The sequence below is a fragment of the Hakea prostrata genome, chromosome 7 (assembly GCF_041222555.1).
Source record: "Hakea prostrata isolate BN-2017 chromosome 7, UWA_Hpros_2, whole genome shotgun sequence".
In the NCBI taxonomy this organism is placed as follows: domain Eukaryota; kingdom Viridiplantae; phylum Streptophyta; class Magnoliopsida; order Proteales; family Proteaceae; genus Hakea; species Hakea prostrata.
Window position 1 is genome coordinate 62,648,393 of NC_142606.1, and position 17,540 is coordinate 62,665,932.

The following is a 17,540-nucleotide window of genomic DNA, read 5'->3' on the forward strand; positions in this document are numbered from 1 at the left end:
CTTACAATTCTGCATAATAAAGAACATACCAACCACCAAATTCTTCACTGACAGTATTTTTAAAATCTTAAGATATCAATTGCAATACATTTCATTAAAATACTAGCTATATTTACACACGCAATTGATATTTCTCTTCAAGAGGTCTTGGGTATTGCAAATATATTTCCTTATAAATGCAATTTGCTACCAAAAGGTAACCAATTGATATTTATTTTCTAGTGTTACCTAAACAAATTCCATGACCTTATGTCGGGGAACCAACCATTCTAGAGGTCTTGGGTTCTTATAATAACCTTTTATACCATGAAAAGTACTAACTAGAATGACAGATGACTTGAATGTGTTCCATCTACTTGAATCACAATAAAAAAATAAAGGGATAATTACTGTTGCCCCCCTGTAGTTTGATTTTATTACTAATAAAACCCTGTTCTTTACTAAATTACTGTTGCCCCCTTCCTTATAACGGTGTTAAGTAGCCGTTAAGTTTGAATATGTAATGTCTAATTTGCCCTTTATTAAAATTAAGAAATCAAAAGACGATATTACCCATTTATAAAAACCAGATTAAATGTCAATTTTACCCTAAACTTCATTTATTTTGAATTAATGAAATGGGCAAAATCCAAATCCGATTTAGTTTCCCACCTTCACTAAACTTCATTATTTTGAATTCATTTATTCCGATTTGGTTTCCCGCCTTCACGAAGCTTCATTCACTAAACTTCATTTATTTCGAATTAAATAAATGAGAAAAATCCAAATCCAATTTGGTTTCCCACCTTGACTAAACTTCATTTATTTTGAAAATATTTTAGGTGATATTCAGTTTCCAATTTGAGTTGAATTCGATTTTCCTTCCTCTTTGGTTTCTATTTGAGTTTTATTCAATCATTCTTTCTTCATTTGGTGTTTTTTTTTTAGAATAAAACGGATTATAGTTACTTTTTTTCTCCATAGTTAATTAAGGGTACTACTGTAACTTGACAAAAGGGTAAATAAGTAAAGAGATAAGTATAAGGGTATTTTGGGGTTTTTGAGAAAATATAAAGATGCCACATCGTCAGTAAACTAACGGTAAGGGGGCAATAGTAATTGTAAACAAAGTTAAGGGTTGGATTAGTAATTTTGAAAAGTACAGGGATACAGTAGTAACAAAATCAAAGTACAGGGGGCCAATAGTAATTATCCCAAAAATAAAAATACAGATCCAAAAAAGCCCCAAAAAAGATCAGATTGTTAGAAGTCATGCAAAATGTTGACCTTGATGCCTACATTATACTTATAATGTGGGATCCACTAAAGCATGTATGTTCAGATTATAATCCTTTAAATTTGAGGCAACTGGCATATCATCATCCTGCTTCTAAAGAGAGGTCCCAGAGATTGGTGAAAGAATAAAATGATATAAAGAAATATACTAACTGATATTAACAAAAAACGTCTCAGTGCTTTTCAAGCAGTGTAAAAATTTGTAACGTTCGCTGCAGTAGGAAACATATTTTGATACCATATAACTCATCGGAAGTGCCACAACTAAGCAATAAAAACATCACATTGACTAAGCGCTCATTGATAGATAATACTCATGTTTATCACAGTACAATATCTGGTAATACAGTAAGGTGCTAGCCAACAGAAAAGTGGAACTGGTTAATAGAACGGCAAAAACAAAAGCTAAATCAACCTTGACTGCTGGAGTGTTGCCAGCTCGTGCATCCCAGATTATAAGGCAAGAATCATCACCCACACTGCAGAACTCCTGCCCACTTCAGCAAAGTGACAGAAATAATTTTAGCTATGGAAACAAAATATATCAAAAAAATCAGATACAAGAACAAACGAAATCGCCAATATTGAATATAAAATGATAAGGTAAATCTAGGAGAATCTTAGGTGAATAATTTTATGAAAATAATGAACTATCGATGGATTAAATACAAATATTTAAGGATGGGGCCTTGAGATTTGAGAAACACAGCATTTTAATCACCCAACCAAACGGCTGTACAAACTATACAAGGAATAACACTAGTGGGAAACCAATAATAAGGAACTTAAGGAACAGAACAGAAAATATTATCCACAGTTTCACATCATGTCGTCTCACAACATGTAACGTTTTGTTTCATCAAAACAAATGCTTTCCCCGTTTAGACTATCAATGTGGAAGTATGAATACTACCTTCTTCTCCAGTGCGAACATCAGAAAATGCCATGTGAATTCAATGTGAAACCTGATCCTAACACATCGAATTTGATTCTTAAACCTCACTTCATATTCACAATTATCAGAGCCATTGGATCTGAAACCTCTGTGATGCAGCCTTACTCAAATAAGGCTTAGTCTTCCAAAATCTCTCAGTTTATTCTAATTTCCAAGCCCAAATCTTGATTTCCGATATGGTGTATGGGATGGTTTCTGAATAGATTCCCCAATTGAGTTTGAATGTTGTAAATGTATACAGGGGTAGGCTTGTCCTTTTACATAGTTTTAGGATAAGGTTTGTCTTATGGATTAGTTTGAAGGGCAAAATAGTCTTTTCAGTCCTTCTAATTGTATACATCAATTGGGGGTTTAGGGTATCAATCAAAAGTGAAGGATTCACAATTTCTCTCATCTTCGTGCTCTCGGTTTCTATGGTTTTTGGCTCTTGGTTCTGAGTGTGGTGTTTCAGTTGTGCAAGCATCGAGTCCTACATCTTCTTCTTCTTAAATGATGCTCTAATGGAGGTTTAATAGAATCTGCTATTGTATGCGATTGAAGACATTGGCTGTGGTGTTCTTGGCTATGCGCAGAAAGGGGAAAAGCTTCGGTTGGACAGCAGGTTACAGGTGTGGTCATTCCAAGTCTTGTATATTCTCTCTTGGTCCATGTATAGAGTATTCACTTCAAGATTTAGGGCTGTAACATTGCTTTGTTATTTGATGATTGCATAGCTTGTTAAGTGCTCAACTCATCCTTGGATGTAGGTCATTTGACCGAACCAAGTATACCTGGTGTCTTGTTCTATTTCTTTCTTTCTTGTATTATTTCCACTGCGTTTAGGTGCTATTTCATAACAATTGTCGTATCAGAGCTTAAAATACAGTTCTGGACTTGATCTGTTACCTCTCATCTGACTTCGATTCCTTCGCTCGAAGGTCTTTCTGTTAATCTATGGCTGATCTATACTGTTAATGTTATTGTTTGCAACCTTCTTTAGTGTATGGTCACTGTTAACTCCTGAACCCTAATTTTGACCGAAACCCTAACTTAGGGTTTATTGAAATTGGTTTAGGCCTTTTGTATATATGTCTAATTGCTATTGTTTACAAGAGAAATCCCCTGTTCACTACTAAAAATTGGAATTCAATTTTAAAAACTAACCTGATAAGTGCTTCGGCTGTTAGAATTATTTGAAATCAATTTGGGGCTTTTATGTTTAACAAGTTAGATATATGAGATTTATGTTTTTCTGGAATTTATAATCTGATATAGAATTTATTTTGAATTGTTTAGATTATAAGCTGATTATAGTTTTGCAATTTTCTTGTTTTTTCTGGTTATTGCATACTGTTGAATAAAATTCTATTGTTCATAATTAATCTGTTACTATTCTTCTTGAATTAGATCTGATATTTTCTGAATATTATAATTTCAGAAATTGTTTGTTTAAAGCCTAAAATTGATTAAGTTGTTAATATCTAAAGTGTTACTACTCTGATTTGTTAGATAAATTCTAACTGTTATTACTTTATTCTTTTGTCATTGCCCCAACCCGGTATGAGTTGGAGAAATTTGATGGTAAGGGAGACTATTTGGTACGGAAGAACATAATGCATGCAATTCTAATTCAAAATAGATGCCATAAGGTTTTGAAGACTGATAAAGAGGTCTCTTTGTCCATGACTAAAGAAGAAAAAGAAGATATGCAAGATATGTGCTATAGCACTATAATTTTACACCTAAGTAACACTGTTATAAGAAGGGTAACAGATTGTAAGACTGTAGCTCAGGTTTGGCTTAAACTTGAACAACTTTATATGGCTGCATCTGTTCCTAATGTTACTTTATTGAAAAAACAACTGTTTAGTTTCAAAATGGATGCTTCTAAGAGTCTTACTGATAATGTAGAGGAATTCTATAAATTGTCATGTGATTTGGCTGATTTAGATGAAGAGTTATCTGATAATACCCTTGCTATTCTATTATTGAAATCTTCGCCTGATTCTCATGTTGGTGTTAAGAATGCTATTAAATATGGTAGAAAGTCTATAACCCTTGATGATGTGATGGAAGCATTGAAAATTAGGGATATAGATTTGAAAACTGAGAATAAGGGAAAGCATGTTAGTGAGAGTTTGTATGTTAATTCTAGAAATAAAAGTTTGTATGAAACTAAGAATAAGTTGTTGCAAAGAATACTAATGTAAGTACAAATCAGAATTTTAATGGAAAGTTAATAATAATAAAAGGATTTGTTATTATTGTTAGAAAGAATGACATATTAGAAAGTATTGTAAAAAGAGGCTTCAAAAGATACAAAATGAGAATGGAAATGAGAGAATGGTAACTACACATGTAGTTGATGTGACTAGTGATGCACTAGTGGTGTGCCCTTGTAGTGATCATGATGTTTGAATCTTAGATTCAAGCTGTACCTTTCATATAACTCCTAGAAGAGAGTTGTTTATCACTTCTGAGTCCATTAGAGGTGGTAAAGTGTTAATGGGTAATAATCATGCATGTGATGTTGTGGGGATTGGATCTATTAGATTAAGATTAAATGATTGGACTGTTAGAGACCTAGAAAATGTGAGACATGTACCTGGACTAAGGAGAAACCTGCTGTCCTTGAGTCAACTTGATACTAGGGGTTTTCATTACACCTCTAGGGATGGTTCTCTTAGGGTTATGAGGGGTAGTAGAGTTATACAAACTGCTGATTTGAAGAATTGTTTATATTTCTTAAATGGAAGTGTAGTTTTAGGGGTTGCATCAGTCTCTAGTGGGGTTCTTAGTGAGGTGGAGATTTGGCATAGAAGGTTAGGTCACATAAGTAGTAAACAAGGTTAGGACACTTGTATAAAAGTGGCCAGATAAGCCTTAAGAAATTCAGCCCTTTGATTTTTTGTGATATGTGTGCTATGGGTAAACTTCATAAGACTAAATTCTCTCATTCTTCATATAAGACCTCTCATGTGCTTGAATATATACACTCTGATTTGTGGGGAAGTCCAAATGTACCGTGTCTCTTTCAGGTGCCCAATATTTATTGTCTATTATTGATGATTACTCTAGAAAGACTTGGCTGTATTTTCTTAGAGATAAATCAGCTGTCTTTGATAAATTTCTAGAGTTAAAAGTTTTGATTGAAAATCAAACTAAAAAGAAAGTCAAAAAACTTAGAACTAATAATGTTCTAGAATTTGTGAATTAAAAGTTTCTGATTTTTTGTAAGAAACATGGTATTACTAGACATAGAACATGCACTTATACTCCTCAGCAGAATGGAGTCGCTGAGAGGATGAATACGACAATCATGGATAGAGTTAGATACATGTTGATAGAATCTGGCCTAAGTAAGAAATTTCGGGCCAAATCTGCTAGTACAGCTTGTTATGTCATTAACAAATCTCCTTGTTCCTCAATTGAATGTGTTAAAACCCTTTGGTTGTGTTTGTTTTGTTCACCAAAACAATGGTAAACTTGAGCCTAGGGGTAAGAAGTGTGTCTTCCTAGGGTATCCTTTAGGCGTTAAAGGATATAGGCTTTGGTGTTTACAAGAAAAGAACATTGTAATCAGTAGAGATGTAAAGTTCAATGAACTTGCATTTATAAAAATTGATTCATCTAGTGTTAGTACTAACTCCCATGATCTAAATAAGACCATATTTGAGGTGGAGTTAGGGGATAAATCTAAAACTGAGATTGATGAATCTGATCTTAAGATTGAGGATGATGATCTAGACGCTAGTAATGGTTCTTTAAAGGTTAAAGAAGAGCTTAAAGATGAGGATCCATTAGATAATTATTTATTGGCTAGAGATAGGTCTAAAAGAGAGATTAAGAGGCCTTCTAGATATGTTAATATATGTGAATCTAATTCTAGTCCAAATCTGATTTCTTATGCTCTTAATGTGGATGACCAGCTTGAGGGATGTGAGCCTAGGACCTATAAAGAGTCTCTTGAATGTGGGGACAACAAGCATTCGCTTGTTGCCACTAAAGATGAGATGGAATCTTTGATGAAAAATCAGATTTGGACTCTTGTTGATAGACCCAAAGGAAAGAAACTAATTGGTTGTAAGTACGTTTATAAATTTAAGGCTGATATTCCTGGTGTAGAACAACCAAGGTATAAGGCAAGATTAGTAGCTAAGGGTTATTCTCAGGTTGAGGGAATAGATTATAATGAAGTGTTTTCACCTGTTGTGAAACATACTTCTATTATAGTTCTTTTTGCCTTTGTTGCTTCTTTGATGTTGAACTTGAACAATTGGATGTTAAAACTGTATTCTTGAATGGTAAGTTAAATGATCATATATATATGGTTCAGCCTGAGGGCTTTGTTGTTAAAGGGAGTGAGACTAAGGTCTGTTTTTTGTTAAGGTCATTGTATGGTTTAAAACAATCACCTAGGCAATGATATAAAAGATTTGATGAATTCATGCTCAAGAATAGGTACAAAAGAAGTTTTTATGATAATTGTGTTTACTATTGTAAGTTTAGTCCTAATTCTTTCATTTAGCTACTATTTTATGTTGATGACATGATTATTGCATCAAAGGATAAATCTCAGATTTGTAAACTTAAGTCTATGTTGAAATCTGAATTTGAAATAAAAGATTTAGGGGCTGTTAAAAAGATTCTTGGCATAGATATTCATAGGGATAGGCTTAGTGGTGTTTTGACATTGTCTCAAGTTAGTTATATTCATAAGTTTGTTGACAAGTTTGGACATTAAATATTAAAACTGTTAATACTCATTTTGGTGCTCATTTCAAACTTAGAATGGATTCTGGTGCTGTTGTAACTAATAGACCATATCAAGAATGTGTTGGTAGTCTCATGTATTTTATGGTTTGTTGTAGACCTGATATTGCTTATTCAGTTGGTCTTGTTTGTAGATGCATGAGTAGGCCATGTGATTCACATTGGGATACAGTTATGTGGTTGTTGAGATATCTGAAAAATTCTGCATCTTATAAGATTGTTCATGATAATTCTTGTGTTAATAAGCTTGGCATTGTTGGATATTGTGACTCTGATTTTGCCTCTGATTTGGATAAAAGAAGATCCATAACTGGGTATTTGTTTACTATTGGTGGGAATCTGGTGAGTTGGAAGTCCACACTTCAACATGTGGTGGCACTTTCAACCACTGAGGCTGAGTATATTGCCTTGTCTGAGGCTGTTAAGGAATGCATGTGGCTTAAAGGGCTTCTAGGGGAGCTTGGTTTTCATTACTTGCATTCTCTTGTTTATTGTGATTCCCTGAGTGTTTTGTGTGTTGCAAAGAACAGTGTGTTTCATGAAAGAACAAAGCATGTTGATGTAAAGTTGCATTTCATTAGAGATATAATTGCTAAGGGTTTGATTGATATATATAAGATAGATATTTCTATCAACCCTGTAGATATTATGACCAAAGTAGTACATGTTGATAAGTTTTAAGTCTGCTTTAAACTTGTTAAAATTATTATCCCTATAGTTTGCTTTACATTTCTTTTATATTTATTTGATGGGTTTGTGTTCACTCTCAGGTTTATGAATCGTCAAAATAGCAAAGTCAAGGTGGAAAATGTTGTAAATGTATACAAGGGTAGGCTTGTCCTTTTACATAGTTTTAGGATAAGGTTTGTCTTATGGATTAGTTTGAAGGGCAAAATAGTCTTTTCAGTCATTCTATTTGTATACATGAATTGGGGGGTTTAGGGAATCGATCAGAAATGAAGGATTCACAGTTTCTCTCATCTTTTTGCTCTCGGTTTCTCTAGTTTTTGGCTTTGGTTCTGAGTGTGGTGTTTCGGTTGTACAAGCATCGAGTCCTACATCTTCTTCTTCTTGAATGATGCTTTAATTGAGTTTTAATAGAATCTGCTATTGTATGCGATTAAAGACACTGGCTGTGGTGTTCTTGGCTATGCGCAAGAAGGGGAAAAGCTTCGATTGGACTGCTGGTTACAGGTGTGGTCATTCCAAGTCTTGTATATTCTTTCTTGGTCCATTTATAGAGTATTCACTTCATGATTTAGGGTTGTAACCTTACTTTGCTATTTAATGATTGCATAGCTTGTTGAGTGCTCAACTCATCCTTTGATGTAGGTATATTTGACCGAACCAAATATACCTGGTGTCTTGTTCTATTTCTTTCTTTATTATATTATTTCCGTTGCGTTTAGGTGTTAAGAAATAGCATATAAATGCAGCGGATATAACACAAGAAAAAAGAATCAAGCAAAACACCCAGATATACTTGGTTCGGTCAAATGACCTACATCCAAGGATGAGTTGAGCACTCAACAAGCTATCCAACAATCCAATAGCCAAATCAAGGTTACAACCCTAAGACTTAAGGTAATAACTTTATACATGGACCAAAAAAGAAAACAATCAAGACTAAGGAATGACTACACCTGAAACTGTAGACAACCGAAGCTTCAACTCCCTTTTTGCACAAAGCCAAGAATACCACAGCACCAGTCCTTCCACGCATCAATAGCAAATGCTATTCAACCTCCACAAGAGCATCACCCAAGAAGAAGATGAAGAACTAGGACACAACCAGCATATCACTCGCACCAGAGAGCAAAAGCAAGAACAAGAGAGAACGAAGGAGAAACAGACAGAGAGAGAGTGTGTGTGAGATCTGAATCCTTCGAATACCTTAAAACCCCCAATATTGAATAGTAACATACACAAGGCAGTAAAGACCACTTTGCCCCTCTAACTATCACATAAGACTCACTTAGTCCTAAAATGAATAAAAAAGACAAGTAAACCCTTGTTACATATACAACATTCTCCACCTTGACTCTTCTATTCTGATGTAGCATAAACCTGAGAGTAAACACAAACCCATCAAATAAATATAAAAAAATATATATAAAACAAACCATAGAGATAATAATTCCAACAAATTTAAATCAGCCTTAAACTTATCAACAAATACCACTTTGGTCAAAATATCTGCAGGGTTAATAGAAATATCTATTTTACATATATCAATTAAACCTTAGCAATTATATCTCTAATGAAATGCAACTTTATATCAACATGCTTTGTTCTTTCATTAAACACACTGTTCCTAGCAACACACAAAGCACTCTGTGAATCACAATAAACAAGAGAATTCAAGTAATGAAAACCAAGCTCCCCTATAAACCTCTTAAACCACATGCATTCCTTAACAGCCTCAGACAAGGCAATATACTCAGCCCCAGTGGTTGAAAGTGCCACCACATGTTGGAGTGTGGACTTCCAACTCACCAGATTCCCACCAATAGTAAACAAATACCCAGTTATGGATCTTCTTTTATCCAAATCAGAGGCAAAATCAGAGTCACAATATCCAATAATGCTAAGCTTATTAATACAAGAATTATCATGAACAATCTTATAAGATGCAGAATTTTTCAAATATCTCAACAACCACATAACTGCATCCCAATGTGAATCACATGGCCTACTCATGTATCTACAAACAAGACCAACTAAATAAGCAATATCAGGCCTACAACAAACCATAAAATACATGAGACTACCAACACATTCTTGATATGGTCTATCAGTTACAGCAGCATTAGAATCCATTCTAAGCTTGAAATGAGCACCAAAAGAAATATTAATAGTTCTAATATTTAATGTCCAAACTTGTCAACAATTTATAAATATAACCAACCTGAGACAAGGTCAAAACACCACTAGGCCTATCCCTATGAATATCTATGCCAAGAATCCTTTTATCAGCCCCTAAATCTTTAATTTCAAATTCAAATTTCAACATAGACTTAAGTTTACAAATCTGAGATTTATCATTTGTTGCAATAAGCATGTCATCAACATAAAACAAGAGATAAATGAAAGAATTAGGACTAAACTTACAATAATAAACACAATTATCATAAAAACTTCTTTCGTACCTATTCTTGAGCATGAATTCATCAAATCTTTTATATCATTGCCTAGGTGATTGTTTTAAACCATACAATGACCTTAACAACAAACAGACCTTAGTCTCACTCCCTTTAACAACAAAGCCCTCAGGCTGAACCATATATATATGATCATCTAACTTACCATTCAAAAATGCCGTTTTAACATCCAATTGTTCAAGTTCAACATCAAAGAAAGCAGCAAGGGCAAAAAGAACTACAATAGAAGTATGTTTCACAACAGGTGAAAACACTTCATTATAATCTATTCCCTCAACCTGAGAATAACCCTTAGCTACTAATCTTGCCTTATACCTTGGTTGTTCTACACCAGGAATACCAGCCTTAAATTTATAAACGTACTTACAACCAATTAGTTTCTTTCCTTTGGGTCTATCAACAAGAGTCCAAATCTGATTTTTCATCAAAGATTCCATCTCATCTTTCATGGCAACAAGCCAATGCTTGTTGTCCCCACATTCAAGAGACTCTTTATAGGTCCTAGGCTCACATCCCTCAAGCTGGTCATCCACATTAAGAGCATAAGAAATCAGATTTGGACTAGAATTAGATTCACATATATTAACATATCTAGAAGGCCTCTTAATCTCTCTTTTAGACCTATCTCTAGCCAATAAATAATTATCTAATGGATCCTCATCTTTAAGCTCTTCTTTAACCTTTAAAGAACCATTACTAGCGTCTAGATCATCATCCTCAATCTTAAGATCAGATTCATCAATCTCAGTTTTAGATTTATCCCCTAACTCCACCTCAAATATGGTCTTATTTAGATCATGGGAGTTAGTACTAACACTAGATGAATCAACTTTTAGAAATTCAAGTTCATTGAACTTTGCATCTCTACTAATTAGAATGTTCTTTTCTTGTAAACACCAAAGCCTATATCCTTTAACACCTAAAGAATACCCTAGGAAGACACACTTCCTACCCCTAGGCTCAAGTTTACCCTTGTTTTGATGAACAAAACAAACACAACCAAAAGGTTTTAACACATTGTAATCAGCATGTACATTACTCCACCTAAAATCAGGTGTTTCAAAGTCAATTGAGGAACAAGGAGATTTGTTAATGACATAACAAGTTGTACTAGCAGCTTCAGCTAGGGGTGTCAACGGTGCGGTTTCGGGACGGTTTTGGGCTGGGCCTAACAGTTTCGGGCTGAAAAACACCTAACCCAAACACGGCCCATTAACAAAATAACGGTTTCGTCCCGGTTTCGATTTGGTGCGGTTCAGGTTCGGGCTAACTAACTGTTTAGATTCAGGTTGACTAACGATTTATGGTGTGTAAGAAAAAGAACAAAAAAAAACAATTGAGCATCCTATTACTAAAGCGAAAATTATATGGAAAGCAAGGTTACTATTGGTCAATTTCCATTAAAAAAAACCCACCCATTCTATAGAAATAAAAAACCTAGATATTAAGTAGTAAAATGACTATTTGATCTTTGAATTCATGTATAATTTTTTTTAATTGTCTATATCAACTACCTAATGGTAATATAATGATTCAAATACTATTTAATGTAAAATAACAAAACGGGTTATAACGGGTTGCGGTTCAGTTTCGGGCTCCACAACCCTCAACCTAATTACGGCCCATTAAGGTTCGGTTTGGGCCGGTTCGGGCCATAACGGGCCGGTGCAGTTTGGCTTTAACGGTTCGGGCTATAAATTGACACCCCTAGCTTCAGCCCAAAATTTCTTCCTTAGACCAGATTCAATCAACATGCATCTAACTCTATCAATGATTGTCCTATTCATCCTCTCAGCCACTCCATTCTGCTGAGGAGTATAAGTGCATGTTCTATGTCTAATAATATCATGTTCCTTAGAAAAAATCAGAAACCTTTCATTCACAAATTCAAGACCATTATCAGTTCTAAGTTTTTTGACTTTCTTTTCAGTTTGATTTTCAACCAACACTTTCCACTCTAGAAATTTATCAAAGACAACTGATTTATCTCTAAGAAAATACAGCCAAGTCTTTCTAGAGTAATCATCAATAATAGAAAAGAAATATTGGGCATCTAAAAAAAACAAGGGTACATTTTGACTTCCCCACAAATCAGAATGTATATATTCAAGCATATGAGAGGTCTTATATGAAAAATGAGAAAATTTAGTCTTATGGAGCTTACCCATGACACACATCATAAAAAATCAAAGGCCTTAATTTTTTAAGGCTTATCTGGCCACTTTTATACAAGTGTTCAAGCCCCTTACTATTTATATGACCCAATCTTCTATGCCAAAGCTCCACCTCACTAAGAACCCCACTAGAGACTGATGCAGCCCCTAAAACTACACTTCCATTTAAGAAATATAAACCATTCTTCAAATCAGCAGTTAGTATAACACTACTACCCCTTATAACCCTAAGAGAACCATCCCTAGAGGTGTAATGAAAACCCCTAGAATCAAGCTGACTCAAGGACAGCAGTTTTTCCTAAGTCCAAGTACATGTCTCACCTTTTCTAAATCTCTAACAATCCCATCATTCAATCTTAATCTAATAGATCCAATGCCCACAACATCACATGCATGATCATTACCCATTAACACTTTACCACCTCTAATGGACTCAAAAGTGATAAACCACTACATATTAGGAGTCATATGAAAGGTACAACCTGAATCTAAGATCCAAACATCACGATCACTACAAGGGGACACCACTAGTGCATCACTAGCCACATCAACTACATGTGTAGCTTCCATTCTCATTTTTGTATCTTTTGAAGCCTCTCTCTACAATACTTTCTAATATGTCATTCTTTCTTACAATAATAACATATTCTTTTATTATTATTAAACTTTCCATTAAAATTCTGATTTGTACATGCATTACCATTCTTTGGAGCAAACTTCTTCTTTTTCTTATTATTATTGAACTTCTTCTTAGTTTAATACCCAATTCTATTTTCAAAATTAACATACAAATCCTCACTTACATGCCTTCCCTTCCTCTCAGCTTTCAACTCTATATCCCTAACTTTCAATGCTTCCATTACATCATCAAGGGTTATAGATTTTCTACCATATTTAATAGCATTCTTAACACCAACATGAGAATCAGGAAAAGATTTCAATAATAGGACAGCAAGGGTATTATCAGATAACTCTTCATCTAAATCAGTCAAATCACATGACAATTTATAAAATTTCTCTACATTATCAGTAAGACTCTTAGAAGCATCCATTTTGAAACTAAACAGTTGTTCTTTCAATAATGTAACATTAGGAACAGATGCAGCCATATAAAGTTGTTCAAGTTTAAGCCAAACCTGAGCTGCAGTCTTACAATCTATTACCCTTCTTATAACAGTGTTACTTAGGTGTAAAATTATAGTGTTATAGCACATATCTTGCATATCATCTTTTTCTTCTTCAGTCATGGACAAAGAGACCTCTTTATCAGTCTTCAAAACCTTATGGCATCTATTTTGAACTAAAATTGCATGCATTCTGTTTTTCCATGCCATATAGTCTCCCTTACCATCAAATTTCTCCAACTCATACCGGGTTGGGGCAATGACAAAAGAATAAAGTAATAACAGTTAGAATTTATCTAACAAATCAGAGTAGTAACACTTTAGATATTAACAACTTAATCAATTTCAGGCTTTAAACAAACAAGTTCTGAAATTATAATAGTCAGAAAATATCAGATCTAATACAAGAAAAATAGTAACAGATTAATTATGAACAACAGAATATAAATCAAGTTTAGTAATAACAGAACTTTATTCAACAGTATGCAATAACCAGAAAATTGTAAACTATAATCAGTATATAATCTAAACAATTCAAAATAAATTATATATCAGATTATAAACTCCAACAAAACACAAATCTCATATATCTAACTTGTTTAACATAAAAGCCCCAAACTGATTTCAAATAATTCTAACAGCCGAAGCACTTATCAGGTTAGTTCTTCAAATTGAATTCCAATTTCCAGTAGTAAATAGGGGATTTCACTTGTAAACAATAGCAATTAGACATATACACAAAAGCCCTAAACCAATTTCAATAAACCCTTAGTCAGGGTTTCGGTCAAGATTAGGGTTCAAGATTTAACCATGACCATACACTCAAGAAGGTTGCAAACTATAATATTAACAATATAGATCAGCCAAGAGACTAACGAAAGACCTTCGACCGAAGGAATCAAAGTCAGATGAGAGGTAACAAATCAAGTCCAGAACCGTATCTTAAGCTCTGATGCCAAAATTGTTAAGAAATAGCATCTAAACGCAACGGATATAACACAAGAAAAAAAGAATCAAGCAAGACACCAGATATACTTGGTTCGGTCAAATGACCTACATCCAAGGATGAGTTGAACACGCAACAAGTTATGCAACAATCCAATAGCCAAATCAAGGTTACAGCCTTAAGATCTTGAGGTAATAACTCTATACATGGACCAAGGGAGAAAACAATCAAGACTAAGGAATGACTACACCTGAAACTGTAGACAACCGAAGCTTCAACTCCCTTTCTGCACAAAGCCAAGAACACCACAGCACTGGTGCCTTCCACGCATCAATAGCAGATGCTATTCAACCTCCACAAGAGCATCACCCAATAAGAAGATGAAGAACTAGGGCACAACCAGTATATCACTCGCACCAGAGAGCAAAAGCAAGAACAAGAGAGAACGAAGGAGAAACAGAGAGAGAGAGAGAGAGAGAGTGTATGTGTGTGAGATCTGAATCCTTCGAATACCCTAAACCCCCAATATTGAATAGTAACATACACAAGGCAGTAAAGACCACTTTGCCCCTCTAACTATCACATAAGACTCACTTAGTCCTAAAATGAATAGAAAAGACAAGTAAACCCCTGTTACATATACAACACTAGTGGTCTCTGAATTCCCTGGTTGTTGAAAACTAGGATGGAATAGTATCAAAGATGAAGGGGTGTTAGTTTTGGAGAAATCTAGAATGGTGGGACAGGGCAGCTTCTTGAGATACAAGCACAAAGTTATTAGAATGCGTGAAATTTGGAGGGAAAGCAGGTAATTGTATACGGTGTGATCCCCCAGTTTTGGCTGGGTTTGGATGGTTGATTAGAAGATATGACAGTTCATGTTTTAGGGTTTGAGGGAGTACAAAGATTCAAAAATTATTTATAACTCGAAATCAGATGTTTAGAATGGGGTCATACTGGAATCTAAGGTCATCACCCACAGAAGTTACCATAGAATGGAAAGGAGGGATTCTGTAGGCTCCCAGTTATACAGATTGGAGCCTTATGGATGTGGCTGTTCACCTGAAGATGAAAATCAGAGGGTGTCCTATACAGCCACCAACAAGAGTCTAAGCTCGATTGAACTTGGACCTTCTTAAGCATTGGATCTTCAATACCAAATGACAGGATAAGAACACAACATACAAGAGATGCTCGACGAGAAGCTTTGTAATCAATATTCAAAATAAGATCTCTACCATCAACTGGATGGGTCCATTTATACACACTACAGGCTGGACTTCCTAAACTGGTTCGAATTCCCGGCTTTATTCTAACTGACTTATACTATGAGATCTCTATAGTTAGACCTGTACAAAGACTTGACTTAAATTAGTAAATAACCACATGTTTTTTCTTTTAGAAAGAGGCTCATATGCCTAACATGCCCCTCAAGTTGACATGATTTGAATTCAGCTGCTGGTCCTAATAAAAAACTGAAAATAAATAGAAAATAAGCTGCTGTGCAATATCCCCAGGTGCTTGGGCAGCAACCCTAGGGGGTTATCTTGGCCGTCCACTTGGTCTTGGATTCAGAGGGCTTAGACGCCACATCACTCTGTGGACCTGGTTCTAGAGAATGCTTGGAAGAGTAAATGCACAAGAGTGCAAAGAGAGCCAAACAGAAAAATGTCCCACAATTGCAGGAAAATGAGCACAGATGAGAAAGATGAGGAGAGATTGAACAAGATGTATACCCCCACACAGATTCATAATAAACCTGTTCGTAGAGATTGAACAAGATGGATAGCCCCACAGAAATTCATTATCACTGCTTGTGATTCCCAGATTATCTTATGAAACCCTCCAATATATGATAATGTATCTCAAGGATATGGTGACATACCTCGAAGGAGAGAATTGCACATCCTCAACGGTATCCTCATGCCCTACAAAGATACCTCGTGGTCCAACAGTTGGGCTGTCTGCAGCTTTATCACCATCCTTTGTAGTAGTATGTTTGACAATGGAACTTCCAGATCCTGGATCTGTGGCTGAAGCACAGATATGATCTTCAATGCTCCACAGGACCACTGACTTGTCCTTTCCTGCAACAAAAATCATGGCTAAGAATTAGGATATTGAATGGCAAAGAAGAACCACATGCTCTGATGAGGAGAAAAAGAGAAATTCAACCACATTGGAGAAACAGCAGCTATCAAATAAACCACCCTTCCAAATTGGTAATCTAGGAATTATTTTGGATTTCATGACATTAAAATATGTATTTAGCAAACAAAAAGAATGTATTCAAAGATATCCATACTGAGATTACACTAATTTGAGACAGACAGATGAAGAAACCATCAGAAGGAAAATTTCCAACCTCCAGAAAGCACAAAAGGCTCAGTTGGACACATCGCAAGTGCGAATTCAGCATTATCTTGGTGTCCAGTCAATATCTGCAAGGTGAAATAGGTAAAGTGTAACTAGACCTAGACAAATGCATATAACAATTAACAATAGAACAAACAAATGTTTCAAGCTAAAACAAGAGACCCCCCCCCCCCCAAATTTCAGTCGATGTCTTTCACATTTACACGAATTGAGAAGGGTATCAAAAACAATAGAAATGCATTTATATCTGCAAAGTTCTGCACCAAGTCAAGGGCATTTTTGTCTTCTGCTGTTTCTTCGTAGGGCTGTTCCAATCTTTTTGTGTTAGAAAACCTGCCACCACTTACTTGAAGCAGCAGGGTCTTTCTACACATAATTTAATTTGTTTAATATAACAACTTCCTACGATTAGAAACAACTTCCTTAATCATAGGTTCTTCTCCATAAAGCCTGCGATAGATTCCTCTCTTCCTCTTTTCTCTTATACTCTTCTCTTGTTGTCCATGATTTAGTTACAGATCCAGTCATCCAATTGCTGTATGGACCAATTATAAGTCAGGCGATGGATAGAACTCTACTGGTGTTCTGATCCACAACTGGGCTAAATGTATCATTAAATTCATGATCAGAATGCTAATGAAATCCCTTAGCCACCAAACGGGCTTTATAGCGCTCAATAGATCCATCAGAACACCATTGACACGAAAGACCCATTCGTACCCACTAATATTCTGAGTTGGGAATATTGTCTTTCTTCATGTCATATTACATATATAA

General features: G+C 35.0%; 1 protein-coding gene across 1 annotated transcript in view; it reads right to left on the minus strand.

Moving 5' to 3' along the window:
- The window catches only part of LOC149011627 (WD-40 repeat-containing protein MSI4-like), a 113,765-nt gene that overhangs the window by 61,428 nt on the left and 34,797 nt on the right, over positions 1–17,540 (minus strand). Inside the window, exons 7-9 of the mRNA XM_089160466.1 lie at positions 16,753–16,828; positions 16,273–16,474; positions 1,691–1,772 (exon numbers count right to left, since the gene is read on the minus strand). Of these exons, the coding sequence (XP_089016592.1) occupies positions 1,691–1,772; positions 16,273–16,474; positions 16,753–16,828 (360 nt within the window). The remainder of the gene's footprint in view (positions 1–1,690; positions 1,773–16,272; positions 16,475–16,752; positions 16,829–17,540) is intronic.